Source organism: Pongo pygmaeus, chromosome 3 (assembly GCF_028885625.2).
Source record: "Pongo pygmaeus isolate AG05252 chromosome 3, NHGRI_mPonPyg2-v2.0_pri, whole genome shotgun sequence".
Taxonomy (NCBI): domain Eukaryota; kingdom Metazoa; phylum Chordata; class Mammalia; order Primates; family Hominidae; genus Pongo; species Pongo pygmaeus.
In genome coordinates, this window is record NC_072376.2 from 133,266,002 (window position 1) to 133,289,241 (window position 23,240).

At 36.0% G+C, this 23,240-nt stretch overlaps 1 protein-coding gene across 3 annotated transcripts in view; it reads right to left on the reverse strand.

Moving 5' to 3' along the window:
* Nucleotides 1–1,607: 1,607 nt before the first annotated feature.
* The window catches only part of PRDM5 (PR/SET domain 5), a 231,243-nt gene continuing 209,610 nt past the window's right edge, over nt 1,608–23,240 (reverse strand). For 2 of the 3 annotated variants that reach the window (XM_054485889.2, XM_054485888.2), the window contains 2 exons: nt 19,931–20,035; nt 1,608–4,946 (listed from right to left, as the gene is read on the reverse strand). In XM_054485889.2, coding sequence (XP_054341864.1) covers nt 4,782–4,946; nt 19,931–20,035 — 270 coding nt within the window. In that variant the 3' untranslated portion in view covers nt 1,608–4,781. Of the gene's footprint in view, nt 4,947–19,930; nt 20,036–23,240 lie in introns of those variants that run through there. The other variant, XM_063664063.1, reaches the window with a different exon arrangement.

Consider the following 23,240-nt stretch of genomic DNA (forward strand, 5'->3'; position numbering starts at 1 on the left):
ATGTGCTAGGTATGAAGAGCCAGATTTCTCTTTGAGTAGAGTCTCCAATACAAGCTCAGGCCACCATCCAAATGAGGCAAGATGAGACTGTGAGAAAGGCAGGACAAAGCCATCAACGCGGACTGAAAAGCACTCAATTCAGTGTTGTCAGACAGGATAAAAAACACGAAATCTTAACATCAGTTTATTTAAAAAATGTAAAATTTTCATAAAATCACAGAAAAGTTTTCAGTAGAAAAATGAAAAAAGATATGCCAGTCAAACATTAAATAAAAAGATATCAGATAAAATTAAGGAAAGAAAGCATTATTAGATAGTCCGTAAGAAGACAAAATAAAAAAATAGTAATGGAGTGACTCACGTATCCATTGTGAGCTGGGACTCTCTTCATTTTTATACTATTTTAAAGAGATAAATTGATATTTTTTGAATTTTTTAAGTGTAGCTAATTCCTAGTAGGTCTACAGTTTCCCTTGTCAGGAGCAGTGATATTTTGTTTGAACTGTTTTGCATTGATTTAGATGATCAAGCTTCAGTGGTCCTATATGCTTTCTTAATTTTAAACATATGCATTATTGACATAATTTAACATCTTAGATTAGTTTCCTCCTACCATGTAATATGCTAAGGTGGCATGGGTTCAAGGACTAAGACCTTATTCTAATTGGCTAAAAGTCTGCATGATTAGGAAGCTAAACATGCTAATCAAATATTTAGGTAACTAAATATATGTTTTAATTTAAGGAAACTAAATACTATATATTTTCTAACTAAATACGAACATTTGTTTCAGTATTGTGATAAATTTTTTTTTTTAAAAAGGAAGAAGAGGAATTTGGACATTGGATCAGCAGCACTATTTTAGTATATAAGGTAGTTGTTACATTCCAGACTATTTCCTGGGCCTAGAATACCTAGAATATTTTAACATGCCCACAATGAAGTCTCCAGAGTTAATTTTTTATTCTGTTGCACAACAAATTAACAATGTATGGAGTGGTAATACAGTTTTAGGCCCAAGCTAGCTAAGGCTATGAGTCAGCTCCAAAGAACTAGTGCCTCCGCTGATTCTGAAAAATCAAAGTTAAATGAATGCATAATTTCTAAATCCACTACTCAGATGATTATTTTTTGTATCAAGAAAATCTCACAAGATTGGGGCAACATCAAAATGATAAACATAAATTTAAAATAAAGAGAATACCTGAAACATTTGCCATAACTTTTATTACCCTTAAATTATATTTGTGAGCATCAAGTTATTTTTACTTAAGATGCTACTATATCAGGTTTCAGTCATTCTTAGTTAACAGGTTTCATTCATTCTTAGTGATGATCCTTTTCACATTGTTCTTTGTATAACCAGGAATGAGAAGAGAGGCAAGGAAAATATCTCTTATAGCCCTGAGACCAACTTGGCTCAACTTCAGAGGTACTTTGCAGATTGAGAAACACTTGGATGTATAAAGTATAAAAGCATGAGGTCTGGAGGTAATGGCAATTACATTTCTTTCATTCATCAAAAACAACTTTAAAGCAATTCATTTGGATTTTACCATAGGATGGTACTATAGTTCTATAGTAAAATAAAATGCTAACACCAAGTCTGGCAGTGATTTATATAGATTTATTATAGATTTATAATAAAATAAAAAATGCTATTGGAATTCTATATTTACACATGCTCCATTTATATACACGCAAACAAATGTCAATATCAATGGTAAAATTTTAGGGTTTTAAAGAGGCACATTTCCTTCTACCTACCCATTTCCATATATTCATTACTCTAAGATGAGTTTTCATAAGCAACATTTAGATTTGTGAAGGAAAAAAAATGAATATTTCTAGTACTTATCCTCTTTCCTTTCAGGCTTTTGTTTGAGAAAGGAAGCAGCACATAAAATCTAAAACAGAAACTAAGGCTGTAAGACCTTCTGTAATACATGTTCACACTCATGCATGAGTTGACTGCAATAGGTCAGAAGATATTTGAGCAAAGTAATGCACTTACATGTATATGCACTGCATATAAGTGATACTCTTCAGACAGACACACACACTCATGTTTCTTGAAAATAACATGTTAACTATACTATGTAACCCCAAGAATTTATCACTAAGAATACTTCCACGGTGCAACTGCTGATTATAATTTACCAATAAATGCCTCTATATAGCCAACAACACACCATGAAAAGGAAAACAAAAGCCAGTTATTGTGAAACAAAGGCAAATTAAAGATACACAAACATCTTGAGTGTTAATATACTAAGAAGACAGTTATTATAAAAGGGTATCTGAACCCACCTACATTATTGAACGTCTCTTAAATTTACTTAGCCAATTTCTAAGTCTCAATTACTTAGATTTTATGGGCACCCAAGAGTCTGGTCTTTTCCCAAGAAAATACCCCAGCCAAAATCTTTCACAGCAGGAAACAAAAGACATTTCAAAGTAGGTACCTGTACTTCAGCTTGTCTGTAAGACTTTTCCTCTATGATTATCTATGCTTTCAATTGATCAATCATGCCTAAAATAGTCTCTTTTTTTGGTTATTACTAAGTAATTTAAAAGTTTTAGTAAGCAAATGCTAATATATCTGAAACTATCCATGAATACTTGTCTTTTGGATAAAAATTTACAGCATACAAATAGTCTACTAAGGACTTGTTTTGGTTTCAGTCCTCTGAAAGGAGAGAGTGGTGTACCACTCTCTGGTGTAGGTCCTTTTACACAATTTTCTAAAGATTTCCATGTCTATAAACCTTCAGCAGGATAAAGCCCACCACCTCTTCCCTGTCTGTTTACTCCACAGCATAGCGACACCACAGTTTTCAGGGTAATTTCCCCAGCAGCCATGTGAACTGTGACTCACTGAGATTACACAAAATTGGTATTTGGACTCCTTTCAAGTTTTACATTCATCACATAATCGGGATATAAAGCATCCCATATAGAGAAAGCAGCATTCAAAGGAATATACAGGATGTGTTTAAATAATACACACTACCAAATTTTACAGCTGTCTTCTTATATTCAAATGATATTAAACACACTATCATATTAAAATGAAAACACTTTAGATCTAAAAATATATTGTTGAAACAAATGATATAGTGAGAAACAAGACCAAAATTTATTTTTATAAAATACAGTCTATAATTTCAGATTCAAAATACTACATATAACTATACTTAAATATCTTCTAAATTATAATTTTAGGATTTATATTTTTAAAAGTTATCTCTTCTGAGTTTCAAATTTAGTATTTTACAACATTCAAATGTCTACATTGAATCTTTATGTTTCTTTTTAAAACTGGAATTGGGCATGAATATAATTCTAAAATGAGATTCCTGAAGTCAAAGAGCTGTGTCTCAGATAACATTTCTCCTTAACTCACTAGAACCAAATAATTTCCTCAAAACTATACTTCCTTTCTTTTGACTGGGCTTCAGTTAGAGAGGTTCATGAGTTGGGCTTCATTTTAATGTTTTTCTGGTTTTTGGATATTCCTCTAGGTTATTTTGACATCACCATTACATTGTATCATATCATCTCTCCAAACAAGCTGTTCATTGTATGTTGCTGTCAAGTATTGCTGAAATATAACCTAAAGGAAGAAATTATGCTTCTTGCTTCAATTTCCCTTAAGCATCAGTGACAATTTCAATCATAACAATTGCCAGGTTTATACTTTGTATTCTGGATTCCTAATTATATGGGATGATTGAAGGTAATTCAAAAGTGTTTCAGAATTACCTACTGCCAAGATTCTGGAAAATGTCTTTTACAAAATGGAATGTTAATGCTCTGAGGACTGTATCTTTACTAACATGTTCTGTGCACTTTTATGGAAGGAGAGGGGAAAGGGCTACGTTCATCATAACAAATGTGGAAATGCCACTATTGTTCTGCCACTCTGTCACCAAATACAGAGAATCTATTTGGTTTCTATTTTTAATTATATATATTGGTATACTGTTAATTTCTAAAGCTAAATGGTCTAAATTCAAGAGGGGTAGCCTGATGAATATTTAAATGTGATGGTCATTTTTGTGTAGAATTTATAAAAGTATTCCAGACCATGAATGTCTACATCTGAATGATGAGAATAATGTTTCCTAAGAATTCCCTAAAATGAGCAATATTTTAATAGATGTTTTAGTTATCAAATATCTATTTTAAACTCATTTGTTGCACACAGCTATTAGATAAGCTCAGCTCTTGGTCTGTCTTATAAAATAGCAAGTATTTATTTTCCTATCAAACTTGAGACTTTGATAACTTATTCTTACCCTAATCTGCAAATAAATAGTTGGATATCTTGATTTATTTCTATTTAAATTGGTAAAACCAGCTGCAACAACTGGCATTTGCAAGTGAGTGTGCACACACAGACACATACAGACAGACAGACACACAAAGAATAACAATAAAATAAAAAGGCCTATTAGGGAAGTATATTATAAACTTCATTACAGAGGGATGGCCAAGAAAGAGAGCCATGACTCCTTTCTCCATTTTTATAAGACAGAGCACAAATTGCATTTTGCAAGGCTATGGAGTTGTATTTTTTTTTCCATTTATACCATTTCTTGTTAAAAGTAAGACTTTTTTTGGTTGCATATGCATCTACAGACTCTAAATGTAGGCAAATAAGAACTATGAGACCAGTAAGTCACTTTTAGCTACTTCTGTTATGCTGATCAGGTGAGAAAAATCTGGGATTCATATTAGGAGCCCTTCTGAATAGTTTAATTCCTTTACAGCCCCCATTAGCTGTCAGCTACACCATGGATATTGTCCATGTGCACTTTGAGGTAGTCATTCCTTGTAAACTTCTTATGGCAAAACTGGCATTCTGCCAGGGGACGATTGGGATTATGAGTCATCTTGTGTCGAATCAGCATTTTCTTCAGGCTAAAAGCCAAGTCGCAAACCTAGAAAAGACCCAAAGACCAACCATATGATACTGAAAAACCTGAAGATACAACAATTTATCATTTATACAATATACATTATGCAAATTCCTACTATCAAGTATGTAGAAACAGGCATAAAAACAAAAATCACTCTTGGAATAAACAAAATTTAACACCCACACTATCGGCAAAGAAAATTAATAAGAGTTACTGCATTTAATCGGTGTCCTTTGTACCCCAATCACCCTTCCCTTTTCCCAGCTGCTGGATTTAAACATCTCCAGTGAAACAACTCCCTGGCAATACCTTTCTTATCCTAATGGAACATATTTGCCATTTCATATTAAACTATTTAAGCAAAATGCTTTATGGTCTAGATGGCATCTCTCTCTATAACATAAATGGCATAAGACATTTCTCACCAGTGATCCCTTCAGTTTAGTACCACTTGTGAAATAAAAAGCTAATGTTGTTTTAAGTATCATAAGCAGAAATTTATGACACACTATTTCTTTTCTTTATTTCTTATTATATACACTTTGTTTAACTAAGGAAGGTAACAGGTTTATTTCATATGAGCTCTGCCACATTCCTACCTGGCTCAACATGCATTAAACAGCCCCATAACTAAAAATGTTAACACACAAAATGCAAGGCACAGCTATCCAAGTTACCAAAAAAAAATGGAGTTTAAAGTTTGATGTTATTCAGAAAAATTCCACTGACATAAAACTCTTCAAAAGCATATCCGTTGTGAAGTAAGACATGTTAAATAATGTGAAAACACCATGAAAAATATAATGAGAGAGGAAATGGCTTGTAAAAATACTGTAAAGAAAGCTGGAGTTTTAATTGAGGTTAGGCTTGGGAAAATCTTACACTAAAACAAAACAAAACAAAACAAAAAATCCTTGCCCTCTTTCTTTATGGAGGAAAGAAGATTTACATTCACAGCAATAAGAGACTCAGAAAGGCTCAGGGCCCTAATTGGGTAAGAAGGGGGTAATCCAATAATAATGAATTTTGACACAGAAGTAGCAGCATAGTGTGGTATAAAGAAAATAAGCTTTAGAGTCTGATCACTTTCCAAGGAAGCCTGCTCTGACCTCCCAGTTTAAAAATGAAACCTGTCATCCTTTCTGGATTCCCTTTACTCTGTTCAAATTTACTTTTTACACAGTACCTGTCACTTTCTGTCCCACTGTAATTTACCTACTCTCTTGTTTAGTGTCTCTCTCTACTCACTAGAGTCTCAGCTCCATGAAAGCAGGGATCTTCATATATTTTATTCCCTTATGTCCCCTAAAGGGTACAACAATTTCTGTAGAGTAAGCACTCAATAAGTATTTGTTGAAGAACCACCTAGAATTCTGACTCTACTATTTACTAAGGAAATTAAATGGACCAAGTATGCCTTTTAACTTTAGTTTCCTCACCTGTAAAATGACAAGGTACTTACCTTGCAGGATTATTAAGTTTAAATAAAATACTCTGTGTAAATAAGGGCTATACTGCAGACACTCAATAAATGTCAGTGAACATTTTTTTTTTCTCTTTCATTTTCCTCAGCAGATTGGAAAGAATAGACAAACGTTAACGAGAGGGAGGCAAGGCCAGCACATGTGGAATAGAAAGAAAACACCACTGTTCTAAAGAGTGGCAGTCCCCTAGAATATACAAGTGACTTTGCAAACAAATAATTTCCCAAATCAAATACAATGCAGCCAATTCATCTCAGGAAATGACATTTTTCTTTTGGAATAGCTTGTAAGCTAAGGTTTGTAACTCAATACCTTTGAGGCAACTGCAAAACAAAGCCAAGTCCATGTTGCAAAAGTCAGAGGAAAAGGGTAAAGACCCAGGAAACATGCAACAGCAGAGCATATGATGACAGACTATAAAGTATATAAATTGTAATAATCAATATAAAAGTATTAAGTACCCTTACTAAAAGATAAGACTCAATTAGGGTAAAAAGCAAAATGCAAACACATGCATACTGTACTTAAGAAATACATCTACAAAAAATAACACATACACAAACACTATTTTAAGAGAGGGATTAGAATGTGCATGAAAGTGTACAAAATGAGGCTGATAGAGTGTAATGGGTACTAAGTAGTACTTCCTCAGAAGAATCTTGGATAGACAGAGAGAGAGCAAGCCTTTGAAGAACCAGGAGTATCACTTGTATGAATGTCTCCTAGTCAAAGATTTATATACAGGATGCTCATACAGAATCATATATAAAAGTGAAAATTACAAATGACTTACTTGGCCAATTAAAGTTAATAAGCATATTCATTTTGATATAATCAGATTTAGAAATATTTTTCAGCTGTTAAAAATATTAATCTTTTTTTTTTTTGAGTCAAGATGTTGCTGTCACCCATGCTGGAGTGCAGTGGCATAATCTTGGTTCACTGCAGCCTCGACCTCCCTGGACTCACATTTTAGCCTCTGGAGAAGCTGGGACTACAGGCAGATGCCACCATGCCCAGCTAATTGTTTTGTGTTTTTTTTTTTGTATTTTTTAGCTATGAGATTTTGCCATGTTGCTCAGGCTGATCTCAAACTACTGGGCTCAAGCGATCCTCCTGCCTCGGTCTCCCAAAGTGCTGGGAAAACAGACGTGAGCTACCACGTCTGGCCAAGATTGTAATTTCAAAAATACTTAAAGGCAAGAAGAAACATAAAGAAAAGAAAGCAGAATAATAAGATCAAGGCAACTTAGTTGACAATATTGAAATAAATATTATAACTGTATCTGTATTAATAAGTATATGAAGGAAATGTCAATAGATTAATATTAATATTAGCTGACATTGGTTGGAAAATTGGGGATCATTTTCTTTGTCTTCTTTTGTCTCCATATTTCCTCATTCTTTTCTAATTAAAAAGTACATTTTTATAATCAGAAAGGAAATATTATTTTGGAATAAAAAAATACAGTTAGTTGGGTGATGGTTCCATGTTCACTTAGCAGCAAGTCCACTCACATCAGACTTCTGCCTTGGACTTCTTAACTCTCCAAACAGCTCTCTGAAATGTTATGGATGATCTCTACATTGCTAAATCCTGGCACTTTTGAGCCCTCATTTAACATGAATTCTTAGCATCATTTGACATGCCTTTCCCCTGTCATTCCTTTAGTTTCTATAATGACCTACTCTCCTTGTTTTCCTTCTAATTATCTGGCCTTTTATTCCCCTTTGTTTTCTGGAATAGGCCATTCCTCCATCCTAACTAAATCAGTCAGGATTTCAGTGCCCAATCCTTGGCTTTCTTCTCCATTCACTAGGTGTTTTCTCCTCTGGTGATCTTAATCGTATTCATATCTTTTGTTACCACATATATGGAGATCACTAGCAAGTAATATTTTTAGTCCAGTCCCCCTTCTGATCTCAACAGTGGAGTACTTAACTGACCACTTGGATAGTTCACTGGTACTTACTATGTCTAAACTTACTATGTCTAAAACTGAACTCAGAATTCTTGTCTCTCAAACCTAAGTCTCAAAAAATGGTCCGACCTTTCACCTGGTTTGACTGTAAATGTGGCAGTCAACCTTCACCCAATGTCTCACTCTTCCTCATCTGATCCAATCAATTACAAAGTTCCACCGGTTCTTCTTTGCACATTTTTCTCAAAGACATGAAGACATCTAATCGTCTCCATCTCCACTGCCACCACCTTAGTCAGAGACACTGTTTGCTTAGACCAGTGCTTCCCTTTCACTAAGAAAATGTTTCAGCATGCAACTGTATTATCTGTATTTTTAAATAAAACATACACATGTACTACTGTGTTTATATATTATATTAAAGACAGACAAAATTTTCAGGATAAAGACAAAATAAATATTTTAATGCTAAATTAATATTTATGGCTTTATATTTTCACTAGACAAGATTTTAAGTGGGATACATATTTAGGGCCAGAGTCATCTTTAACAAATGTATAGGCAAATATATATATATTTCAGATGTCTCCTTAATAATTTCCATTTTTGGCTTACTTCTCATCACATATGATGATGTCATTATATTTTATCTCAAATTGTTACTGACTAGTAGTATTAACTCTGCTTTCTTTTTGTTACCTTGTGTTTATATCATTAATATTATTTTCAATCTGCATTTCTGTACAGGCTTCTTTTAGCAACTTGTTCATTTTGTAAGCATTACTTTATTTAAAAACAGATAATATAATCCTTATCTCTGTTAGCCCAAGAGACACAAATTGCAATCCTAACAGTGCCCTGAAAGCAAACAAGTGCCTTGGGACTGTCAGCCAACCAGCACCAACATGGAATTGACGTTCTTCCCTTTGATCACGTGTGATACTGCACCTCACAAGAGACCAGCCAGCAGTGCCCAAGCCAGGGCACCAAAGTCAAATCATCTGTTTAATGATAATAAAGTTTAACTGTGTTCCTGTTTTTAAAATAGCCACATACAAAAAGTACTTGGGAATACATCTAACCAAGGAGGTGAAAGATCTCTACAAGTAGAACTACAGACCACTGCTAAAAGAAATCACAGATGATACAAAGAAATGAGAAAATATTCCATGCTTAGAGATTGTTAGAATCAATATCATTAAAATGGGCATACTGCTCAAAGCAATCTACAGACTCAATGCCATTACTATCAAATATCAAACAACCAATATCATTTTCCACAGAACTAGAAAAAACTATTCTAAAATTTATATAGAACCAAAATAAATAAATAAATAAAAAGCCCAAATAGCCAAAGCAATCCTAAGCAAAAAGAACAAAGCTGGAGGTATTACATTACCCAATTTCAAACTATACTATAAGGCTACAGTAACCAAAACAGCAGAATACTAGTACAAAATCAGACACATACACCAATGCAACAGAATAGAGAAGCCAAAAATAAAGTCACATACCTACAGCCATCTGATCTTTGACAAGGTTGACAAAAATAAGCAACAGGAAAAGGGCTCCCTACTCAACAAACACCTATTCATAAGCACTGGGATATTGGCTAGCCATATGCAGACAAATGACACTGGATCCCTACCTTTCAACATATACAAAAATTAACTTTAAGATAAATTAAAGATTTAAATGTAAGAGCTCAAACTATAAAAATCCTAGAAGAAAACCTAGGAAACACCATTCTGGACAGAAGTCTTGGGAAATAATTTATGACTAAATCCTCAAAAGCAATTGCAACAAAACAAAAAATTCACAAGTGAAACCTAACAAAACTAAAGAGCTCTGCATAGCAAAACAACCAATAAAATAAACAGACAACTGACAGAATGAGAGAAAATATTCACAAACTGTGTATCCAACAGTTCTAATATCCAGAATCTGTAAGGAAATTAAACAACTGAATAAGCAAAAAAAAAAACCCATTATAAAATGCAACTAGTATCTGTATTTTTAAATAAAACATATATATGCACCACTGTATTTACATATTATTGCAGGAGACATTCACAGACACTTCTCAAAAGAAGACATATAAGTGGACACAAACATGAAAAAATGCTCATAATCACTGATCATCAGATAAATGCATATCAAAACCACAATGTGATATTATCTCACACTAGTCAGAATGGCTACTGTTAAGAAGTCAGCCAGGCATGGTGGCTCACGCCTGTAATCCCAGCACTTTGGAAGGCCAAGGTGGGTGGATCACCTGACGTCAGGAGATCGAGACCAGCTTGACCAATATGGAGAAACCCTGTCTCTACTACAAATACAAAAATTAGCTGGGTGCGGTGGCGGGTGCCTGTAGTCCCAGCTAGTCAGGAGGCTGAGACAGGAGAATTGCTTGAACCTGGGAGGCGGAGGTTGCAGTGAGCCGAGATCGTGCCACTGAACTCTAGCCTGGGCGACAGAGCGAGACTGTTTCAACAAACAAAAACAAAAAACAAACAAAAAAAAAGAGGTAAAAAAAAACAACAGATGCTGGTGAGGCTGCAGAGAAAAGGGAATGCTTATACACTGTTGGAGGGAATGTAAATTAGTTCAGCCACTGTGAAAAACAGTCTGGAGATTTCTAAAAGAACTTAAAACAGAACTACCATTCAACCTAGTAATCCCATTCATTACTGGGTATATATGCAAAAGAAAACAAATCATTCTACCAAAAAGACATATGCACTTGCATGTTCATTGCAGAACTATTCACAATAGCAGAGACATGGAATCAACCTAGGTGCCACGAACAGTGGACTGGATAAAGAAAATGTGGTGCATATACACCATGGAATACTATGCAGCTATAAAAAAGAATGAAATCATGTCCTTTGTAGCAAGATGGATGCATCTGGGGGCCACTATCCTAAGTAAATTAATGCAGGAACAGAAAACCAAATACTGCATATTCTCTTATAAGTGGGAGCTAAACATTAACATAAAGGTGGTAACAATAGTGACTGGGGACTAGTAGAGCAGGGAAGGAGGGGAGGAGATAAGGATTGAAAAACTAGTGGGTACTATGCTCAGCACCTGGCTGATGGGATCATTCACACCTCAAACCTCAGCATCATGCAATATACCCATGTACAACAAACCTGCAGATGTACTCTCTGAATCTAAAATAGAAGTTGAAAAAAAATGGGAATCAACATGGTAATTTTTCTTCCCATATTCCAATGGATGTCACGTATGCCTGCTGCAATGTACATCTCCTCACTCTGAAAACTAAAGCCTAGATTATTGCAATAGCCAGCTTCATCATCCTCAAATAGAGGTGGTACAACTTCCCCTCTCTGCAGGAAATGTTTGGAATTGTGGGGGGTACCTCACTGTCTCAACAAATGGGGAATATTACTTGCATTTTGCATAGGGGCAAGCATGCAAGTAATGCCCTCTAACGGGCAGGACACGCTTATACAAGCCAAAAGTAATCCACTGCTAAATACTGTCTGAATCTCCCTGCATTCCTCCTCATCCTCTCCAGTCCATGCTCCACATAACAGTTGAAATGATTTTTTGAAAACACAAATGTCACAATATTACTTCCATGGTGTTTTGCTACTTGTAGGGTAATCACTGAGCTCTAGCCAAACTAAACAGGCCTCCTCCAGGTTCTTGAAGAAATCATTGGGCTTCCTACCTCACAACTTTCTCACTTCTCTTTACCCAGCTTACTCTTACTCATGCTTAGGAAGCCCACGTGACACATCTGCCAGGTGATGGTCTCTGTTAAATGCTCTCATAGCAGCCTTTACTTTTCCTTAACAACACTTTCCTCAAGTGTCACTCATGATTTGCGTTATTTTTTTTATGTCTGTCTCCTTGCTAAACTAAGGAACATGAGGGCAAGAATAGCCACTACATAAAAATTTCTTGAATTAAAGGAAGAAATAATGGTTGATAGATTCACTGACTGATTGATTAAATCTCTATGGACAATATAAGTACCCCCAAAGACTGCAGAATAATCCTGGAGAAATTGAAGAAAGTATCAATGGAGAGTATTTTCAAGTGAAAGAAATGCTAAATTGTTTTTATAAGTATATATTCAAATTCATAATCATAAAGAAGATCGATTTAACATTTATCCCCATGTTCTATTTCTCTCGCCCCTTCTCCAAACCCAATGTCAGCATAAACAACTGACACCAAATTCTTCAATGGCTTCTTATTAAAATTAGATTCACAATACATTTCCTAACTTGGCTGCAAAGCCTCCAATTCTGTTTTTTACTTCACCCTGCAACCCTCTCTTTCTCTCACTGTGCTCCAGCTCCAACAGCCTTCTCTTTCCCTCATGCCCATTCCCAGCCTCAATTCATGCTGTTCCTCTCCTGAAATGCTCTTTTCCCCATGGCTGATTCTTCTCATCTTTTAGGTTACTTATAGCCTCATGGCTTTTTTCTTCCTTCTCTTTCCCAGTCTTTATCATGAATTGTAATTACATGCTAATTCATGTATTTTGTTTTTTGTTTTGTTTTTGTTTTTCTCTGGAGACATGGTGTCTCTCTGTCACCCAGGCTGGAGTGCAGTGGTCTGATCATAGCTCACTGCAGCCTTGACTTCCTAGGCTCAAGCAATCCTCCCACCTCAGCCTTCTGAGTAGCTGAGACTACAAGTGTGTGCCGCCATGCCCAGCTAATTTTTTATTTTTGTTTTTTGTAAACATGGAGTCTTGCTATGTTGCCCAGATTGGTCTTGAATTCCTGGGCTTAAGCGATCCTCCTGCCTCGGCCTCCCGAAGTGCTGGGATTACAGGCATGAGTCACCATGCCTGGTCTCATGTATTTGTTTAATGCTATACTCTACAAGAATGTGTTCTATGAGGGTGGGACATGGCATCTTCTACTATTTCATCCCACTGTCCAGCACAGGCCCTAGGCTTAACTATCTTACAACTTTCACCATGTGCCAGGAGCCACTCTTAGCAATTTCTAAATATTAACTTGCTCAATCCTCACAGTCACGCTTTTAAGTAGATATTAGTATTACCATTAAACCCATTTTACAGAAGAAAATGAAAACACAAAAGGTTAACTAGGTTTCCAAGGTTCAAAGAACTAGGCAGTGTTTCCAGAATTTAAACCCAGACAGTCTGGGTTCAGAGTCTATCCTCCCTCCCAAGGGCCAACTATTACTAAAATATCTCATTTCAAACAGAGATATGTGAGCTCACCCTACTTTTTCCATTTGCCTGGGTGACACCATTAAAAAATATATAAAAAACCACTGTGAAAATGTAAGAAAGGTTCTCAGACAGTTCAGCTTGCCACTGCGGTGGGAGGGATACAAAGTGCAAGTCCATTTACACAGTTACCATGGGAAAATGAGAGCAATGGCAAGCTGGAAAAAATGGAAAGGAAGTTGAGCAAGATGCTGAAATCATTGATAATGGGTCTGAATTAAGGAAGTCCTAGAAGCTCCACACTAGGGATGAGATGGGAACAATCCAACAGCTTGCTGAATGAGAGCCAGAGTACAGGATTAAATATCAGGAGAGAGTACCTGATGTCACAGTTGTAAAACTGACTACCCAGACATTAAAAGCTGTTTTCATGAACCCGAATGCAGTCAGTAAAAGACTTCAAATGATGCTCTGTATAAATCAGCCAAATTCAAGAACATTCATTTTACAAACAGGGGAGAGCAAAAACTAGTTCAAGTAGTACAACACAGATGCTTCCTTTTCTTTCCACCTGTGATTCGTATCCAAACTTTCACCCTACTCCAACTTAGGAGTGCATTAGGAAAATTCTTACTCTAGACTGGAGGTAAACTGATTTTGTTTTAAAATAAAGTGAAATAAGATATTTAACAGAAACCACCTAAATTCTAGATAAATATCTTCAGTTAACACATACTTATCACATACAATGTGCCCACCACTTCTGCTGGGAACAAAATGACAAAGAACACACTGTCTAGCCCTTGTGGAGTCCACGTTCTAAGTAGAAACATTTGTAAAGTCACGAGCATAGTACAAAGAGAGGAACAGAGGAGCGTGCAGTCCATGGCTTGGAGAGAAGAAGGCAGGCTTTAAGGAGAAATTGGCAGAAGGCCTGGATCTGGAAGGACGTGTGGCGGTTTATCATGTCCTAAGTGGGGGAATGATATGACAGGGAGGGGGAAGAAGATAGGCACAGGTACTGTGAGCGCAAAGAACGTGGCTCAGCTGGGGAAGTGAAAAGAATTCACAAAAGCTAAAGATTAGATGTCACTAGAGAAATAAATTGAAAATAATTTAGAGTTGAAAGCTGGAAACAAATCCTGGATATCGTGGTAATCATTTCAAGAAAGTGGACGTATGTTTTCTAAGTGGTGGGAATTCACTACAGGATTTTAAATACAGACTGAAACTAAAGTATAATTCAGTTAGCAAGCAAGAGAGTATGAAATTGGAGCCAAGGAGGCCAGTACTATTGTTCCACTCCGAACCAGAAATGATTTAAACATGAACAAAAGCAGTAGTTATCAATTCATTTATTTATCCATTCAAAATATTGAATGCTTCCCACATGCCAGGCACTGTTCTAGGCTTGAGGATCCAACAATAAAAAATAAAGACAAAACCTTGTTGTCATGGAGCTTATAATAAATGATAAATAATTAAACAAACAAATTTTTGGTGGATATAAGTGCCATGAAGACAAATAATATAGAATGAGAGCTAAGAAAGTAATGGAGATAAGAGAGAAAGTAATTTGAGCAGAGATCTGAAAGAAGCACATGAGCAGGCCATGAAGAAACCTGGAGAAAGGTGTTCTAGGCAGAGGCGACAGCAGATGCAAAGGCCAAGATGTAGATTCAGGGTAGGTTCAATGTGTCCAAAAAAGACTTAAAGAGGCTTTGTGACCAGAATGAGGTAGAGGGTGCTGTTGGAGTCAAAGAGAGCAGAGTGGGAGGGTGAGGTCTGCAGGTCACCTGCAGACCATGATAAAACTGGTTTTCACTCTAAATGAGATGCACAGTCATGGGAAGGTTTGAGCAAATGAATACTATATTCATTTTACAAATATATAACCTGACTCAGGTTCTACAAAGATTACTCTGCATGAGACTGTTCGGAGCAAAGACAGAAGGAGAGAGAGCAGTTAAAAAGATATTGCAATATTCCAGGAGACTGAAATAAAGCTATGGAGTTATGAGAAACGTTCAGACTCTGAACTTATTTTAATGTAGAACCAATTGGATATGCTACTGGATTAGATGTAGGGTGTGAGGGAATTAGAGAAATGAAGATGACAATGAGAATTTAGAGATGGTGGTATGTTGGAAAACAGGTAGACGCAAAGGCAGGAATTACAGGGTGTGAGTGAAAGCTGCATGGTAAACTGCTCAGAAAGATCTGGGTTTTGACCCTAGAATCTTTTTTTTTTTTTTTTCTTTTTGGAGACAGAGTCTTGCTCCCTCGCCCAAGGTGGAGTGCAGTGGCACGATCTTGGCTCACTGCAACCTTAAACTCTAGAATCTTCACTTGCTGTGAACTGCAGGCAAGTCACTCAACCTCAGTGAACCTCGACTTCTTCATATATATGCAAATAACACCTATATATTCCTGAGTTTTAGTGGAGATCATAGAGAATATATGCAAACCGTGGATCTCTGTGTATTTCCCATAATAGGACCTTAACTAGAATAGTGGCTATCATTCATGGCTTAGGGGAAAAGAGGTGTCCAACATGAGGCTCAGATATGTGATTTGGGTTATTTGGGGATGGTACAGTCCTCAGAGATACGGGAAATTGAAAGGATCATGTTGAGAGATTAAGAAATCTGGGAGATCATGATTTCAGTTTGGAGTACAAGAGAGATGTCCTATAGGCAGTTGACAATATCTGCCTAGGGTTCAAAAGAGAGACTTGGGCAGGAGAAAGAAAGATTTCAAAGTTATCGCTATAGGCATGCTGGGCCATTTGCACAGCCTGGAATGACTGTGCCTAAGAGGTTAAAGTAGTATTGATGAGTAACGTGTCATTTGAGCAAAACTGTAAAAAACTGATTTTATATATATATATAAGTTATATATATATGTCCATTATATAAATTATATATATATATATGTCCATTTTATCATGGCTACCCAATTTGCCAACAAACTGGGTAACCATGATTAAATGAACAAACTTCTAGAAACACACAGCAATTACCAAAACTGACCCATGAAGAAATAGAAAAATTAAAAAGACCAATAAAGAGGTTGAATCAAATAAAAAGCATACCAACAAGGAAAAGTCCAGGATCAGGTGGCTTCACTGATAAATTGTACCAAACATTTAAAGAAGAATTAATACCAATTCTATATGTCTTTCAAAAAGACAGAAGAGGAGGAAACATTCCCCAACTCATTCTGTAAGGCTAGCATTAACTTAATAACAAAGTCAGTCAAATATGTTATAAAAAAAGAAAACTACAGACCAAAATCTCTTATAAATCCATATGCAAAAATCCTAAAACAAACAAACAAGCAAGCAAAATACTAACTGAATCTCAGAGCATATTAAAAGGGTTCTAAACCGTGACCAATGGGGATTTATCTCAGGACTGCAACAGTGGTTCGAATAAGAAAATCAAACAAAGTAATACATCATACTAACAGAACGAAGGGGGAAAAAAAAACATAGTCATCTCAATTGATGCAGAAAAGGCATCTGAAAAACTCCAATATCCTCTCTTGATTAAAAAAATCCCTCAGAAAGCTAGGCAAAAAGGGAGATTTCTCAACAAAATAAAGGGCATTCATGAAAAACCCACTATATTCAATAGTGAAAGACTGAAAAAGACTCTTGGAGAAAAAAACAAAAAAACAAAAAACAGAAGGACAAATCCTATGACCTTGGATTTGGCAATGAATTCTTAGATATAACACCAAAACCATGATCAAATAGAGAAAAAAATGCATAAAGGGCACTTCATCAACATTAAAAGGCCTTATGCATCTCGAGATATTTTCAACAAAATGAAAAGAAAACCTACAGAATGAAAAAAATATTTGCATGTCATATATCTGATAAGAGCCTAATATCCAAGATTTAAAACCTCTTAAAAAGATAATACTATTTTAAAATGGGCAAAGGACTTGAAGAAACATTTCTCCAGAGAAGATATAGAAATGGTCAGGAAGCATATGGAAAGATGCTCACCATCATTAGTTCTTTGGGGAATGTAAATCAAAACCATGGTCAGATACTTTACACCCACCAAGATGGATAATTAAATAAAAAAAAAAAGTGTTGGCAAGAATGGGGAGAAATTGGAATCCTTGTGCATTGCTGATGGAAATGTAAAATGGTGTCGCTCTTGAGGAAAACAGTATGTCAGTTCCCGAAAAAGTTAAACAGAATTACCATATGCCTCAGCAATTCAATCCTAGGTATATACCCCAAATAATTGAAAACAGGTACTCAAATACTTGTATGCCCATGTTCACCACAGCACTATTCACAATAGTCATAAGGTAGAAAGAAGTGTCCAACAACAGATGAATGGATAAACAAATTGTGATATAAAAATATAATGGAATATCATTCAGCCATAAAAAGGAATGACCTACTGATACATGAGACAATGTGGATAAACCTTGAGAACATTATGCTTAATGAAAGAAACCAGTCACAAAAGGTCACATATTGTATATTTCATTTATATGAAATATCTCAAATAGGTAAATCTATAGAAGTGAAAGCAGATTGGTAGCTGTTAAAGGATGAGGGGAGTGAGGTGTAAATGTTTATTGGGTATGGAGTTTTATTTTGTGGCAACGAAAATATTTTGGAGTTAGAGAGGTGGTGCTTGAACAACACAGTCAATATACTAAACGTCACTGAACTGTTCACATTAAAATGATCAATTTTATATCATGTGATTTTCACCTCAATTTAAAAAAATGCAGCACCTTGGTAGGGTGACAGGGTAGAGAACACACATACTGGAGACTGGATGTAGATGAAACAGTGAAGGTCTGAGCTATGTGTTACAAGTAGAAATGAAAACTAAGAGGAATTAATGAATCTGAGAGCTCTTTAAGAGGGAGAGAGATTGAGTGGGGTGGGAAAGGGTGACTTCTATCCACAATGAGTAGGTTAAGAGGACAAGATTTTGGAACAAAGACAAACAGTTCTATACTGAGCAGTCTGCATTTCAGAAATGTTTAGGAGGCACCTAGAAATGTGGATCTCTACACAGCAGATTAGTATGGGCTGCAAATGAAGATTTCAGAATTTTAAACACGTCATAGAAATAAATGGGATGGAAGCAGATAGAAAAAAGTCAGCTTGTAACATCATAGTTTTAAAAAACATAACATGATGGTTCAATTCACCTAAAGAAATATTCAACAAAATCATTCAGCATAGATAAAAGGATGGGTTAAATATGATGGTAGAAAGATGTCCATATGCAGCTAGTATTTAATTTCTGGGCCGTATATCAGCTATTTGTGTCGCAGTACAATTAAACCATCTAAATAGGTTTTGCCTTTATGAAAATGCTTCCAATAAAAGCAGCAGTGACTTAAACTAATTGAAATCACTGAACTAGGGCTGTAGCTCTGTTCAGTATAGAGCTTTATATGTGTGTATTTCTTTCTCTACAACTGTTTCTTTCCTTAAAAGAAGTGCACTGTTAATAAAGGTATTTTTATGAGTATGCCCACTGGGAGTACATTGTTGCCTTAACCTTACCACTGAAGTTTCATGAAAGGACAAGGAAAACATCTTGTGTTTGTGAGTTTCCTTTCATATGGACTGCTTACCCTATGCTGTATCCATTGGGACATGATGATGGATCTAAGTTCTGGAATTTCCCTCAATATTTAAGCAGAATTCTGCACTGTGCCATATCACACAGCACAGCTTTAATGTTTTTTCTTACATTGATTCCCTAACATTTGTGTCAATTCTCTGTCAATTGCCAATCCTGCACAAAAGAACAGTGGTTTTTTTTTCCCCTAAATTGATCAACATTCAGATTAATTTTACTGTCAACAGTAGTATTTTTTTCCTTTAAGAAATAATGTATGCTATGTCAAATAATTCCATTTCAATTCAAATGTCATAAGCAGAAAACCTAGACACTTAGTAACAGCATTATTTAACACAAAGGAGTTTATATGTATTTTGGAATTTTGTACATGTTTGGCTTTAACCAAGTAAATAATATGTATGACCAGTCAAATCTCTGGTTTAACTGTCATTAATCAGTAAAGATTTGGCCAGACACATGAAAGCTGCCTCAAATCATCATGCATTTACACCTTGGAAGAACAACTCAACGGTATTAAAACAGGGTACAAGCATGTCTAAAAGAAAATCAGAATTTATTTGCTGCCAGTAAACCAAGATGAATAAAATGATTATAATGCAGTTACATGTATTATGCAAGAAAAAGCTATAAATAGCATAAGACATTAACAGGCATAGGCACATTCCAGCAATGCAACATACACACACACACACCCACACACACACACACCCCCCCACCCTCCCACCCCTACTTCCTGTTATTGGAAGACACTATGGGGGAAAAAATCCAAACTCACATCACACTGAAAAGGCTTTTCTCCAGTGTGCGTCCTCTTGTGCTCATCCAGGCCTCGCTTCTGGCTGAAGGCCTTGCTGCACTCTGAGCACTTGTACGGCTTCTCCTGCAGTCAAAAAAAAGAGACCACTGAAATTGCCAGTGAATGAATGAATGCAGAGTCCTCCATATTCAAGTGTGTGTTATGGGGTCTACAGAATACTGCAGCAAATTTACAGGTATGCTGATATGGTTTGGCTGTGCCCCACCCAAATTTCATCTTGAATTGTAGTTCCCATAATCCCCATGTGTCATGGGAAGGACCTGATGGGAGGTAATTGAATCATGGGGGTGGTTACCCCCATGCTGTTTTCATGATAGTCAGTGAATTCTCACAAGATCTGATGGTTTTATAAGGGGCTTTTCCCACTTTGCTCCATGCTTCTCTCTCCTGCCGCCATGTGAAGAAGGGTGCGTGAGCTTCCCTCTTCCACCATGACTGTAAGTTTCCTGAGCTCTCCCCAGCCATGCAGAACTGTAGTGTCAATTAAACCTCTTTCCTCTATAAATTACCCAGTCTCAGGTATTTCTTCATAGTGGTGTGAGAACAAACTAATACAGGTGCTATGAGCAATTTTATATTTTCAGGGGAAATAGGAATAACCCACATCTGTCAGACACTGAAAATGACTAGCTCAAGGCAGTTCAGTTTCAACACTGGATTGTGCTACATTTCCTCCAATGATGTCCTGTCTTTGCAATGCTGGACACTGGATGGTTGCTGTGATGTAACTACTTACACTTCTAAGTCATTTCTTTTGGTTTGTGGGTACCATAAAAATCTACAGAGATACATAGGGCATCATGAATGAAGAAAGTTTGAGAACCCTTGATCTAGAGGGTACAAATTGTTTACTTTCTAAGAGGAATTCCTAGAAATAAAAACTTTAGAACTAAATTTTCTACAGATTTTGGGGGATAAGTTTAAAAGTAAATCAACTGTGATTTATGTATTTTCTTTTTGTTGTTGCAATGGAGTCTCCCTCTGTCACCCAGGCTGGAGTGCGGTGGCACGACGTTGGCTCACTGCAACCTCTGCCTCCCTAGTTCAAGTGATTCTCCTGCCTCAGCCTCCTGAGCAGCTGGTATTACAGGCACCTGCTGCCATACCCAGCTATTTTTTTTTTTTTGGTATTTTTAGTAGAGATGGGGTTTCACCATGTTGACCAGGCTGGTCTCAAACTCCTGACCTCAAATTACCCACCTGCTTTGGCCTCCCAAAGTGCTGAGATTACAGGTGTGAGCCACCGCGCCTGTGTTTTCATTTCTATTACCTCATCTTTTTCCAGTAGGATGTTCTTTTATAAAATCTAAATTACATTTTTAAATGAGGCATTTTATTATAAAAACAATAAAGAAAACTTAAGGCAAAGAAGTATCTCAAAATGAAGAGAAAAAATAATTTAGAATTCCTTAGCCTTCTTTGATACCAGGAACTTAGTCATCTAAGTTTTATCACCATCTTTTTATCATCATCTTTTTAGCCTGGATTAATTGTGAAATAAATTAATTAATGTTATTCCATTCCAACAGCTTGCAAGTTACTACTTAGTGCATCATCAAAAAGTTTCATTCAGATTTAGGTAAATTTGCAGTGAGATTTTTTTTATCAAATATATCTTCAAAAATATTGCTATAAACATTCTTGGGCTGGGCATGGTGGCTCATGCCTGTAATCCTAGCACTTTGGGAGGCCAAGGCAGACAAATTATCTGAGGTCAGCAGTTTGAGACCAGCCTGGCCAACATGGTGAAACCCCGTCTCTACTAAAAATACAAAAGTTAGCTGGGCATGGTAGTGGGCACCTGTAATTCCAGCTACTCGGGAGGCTGAGGCAGGGGAATCACTTGAACCCAGGAGGCGGAGGTTGCAGTGAGCCAAGATGACTCCATTTGCACTCCAGCCTGGGCAACAAGAGCAAAACTCCCTCTCAAAAAGAAAGCAAAAACATTTTTGAATTGAGATAGTGTATGCATGTTTCTTGTTAACAAGTTGTATTTATATTTTCTCTCTAGTATCAAAAAATCTATAACTTTTTTTGCAGACCTATAAAAAACAGTATGTAAATAACCACAGAGACATACATCTGCCCACCAACTAGCCTAAGAAGTCCAACCTTTTCAATACAGGTGCCGCTCTCAATTGCCTCCTCCCCCACCATCTGCAGCACTCTCCCATCTCCTCAGGGATGACAGCTCCTTCAGATATGTTAAGTACCATTCCCTTGCCTTTCTCTATATTGTTACTACCTATGTATGGATGGAACCTTAAGATAGAGTATTATTTTGCCATTTGAAAGTATGTAAATACTATCATTCCGTATCCACTTTTTGTGTGTGTTCTGTTGAGATGTGCTTTATCATTGTTCAACATTATCCTCACAGGTTTCTAGTCCTTGCTTTCATTTTTGTGAACACATGTAGCTCATATTTACTAATTTTCAATGTTGGGCCACATGACATTAAATAACTGCATACCACAATTTATTTATATACATTCTCCAGTGATGGATAGCTAAGTTATTCCCAGTTGTTCACTCTTATAAATAATGTTGCTCTGAAAAATCTTGTACACTTGAATATAGGTGAAAGCAATTCTCTAAGAGATGTGTACCTAGATGTGGGACTGAATCTTCAACTTTTCTACAAATAAACAAATAACTCTGCAAAGTTAAGAAACCAAGCTAATAAACCATTTTATACTCCAATATTCACTGTATCCTTGTGATTCTATCACTTTATTTTAGATGTTTTGAGACTTTCATTAGGTATGTTAAGTATATACAAATTTTAAACTATTATGCTATTGGAAAATAGAACCTTTTATCATTTTGACATGACCTTTTCTATCTGTAATAATTCTTTTTTACCTTGAAATTAATGTGACTGCAATATAGCTATAAAAGCTTTTAAAAATTAGGATTTGCCTGCTATACTCATCTTTTTGCTTTCAAACAGCCTATATCCTTATGTATGGGGAGTGACTTTTATAAACAGCATATGACTAGATTTTTTTAACCCAAACTTTTTTGTGATCCAAAGATTACTTCTGTCTAAGATGGCAAGTTTTGCCTCTTTACAAATTTGTGATTACTGATATACTTGACTATATTTCCAACATTTATTTTGTGCACTACTATTATCCTATTTGTTTTACAAGTTTTTCCCATATATTTCATTACATGTTTTAGATTGATCCTTTTCCCCGGTACTACTTTAAAAGTTATTATCTCTATTTCTATCCTTTTAATGGTTATCCTTAAAATATTTTAC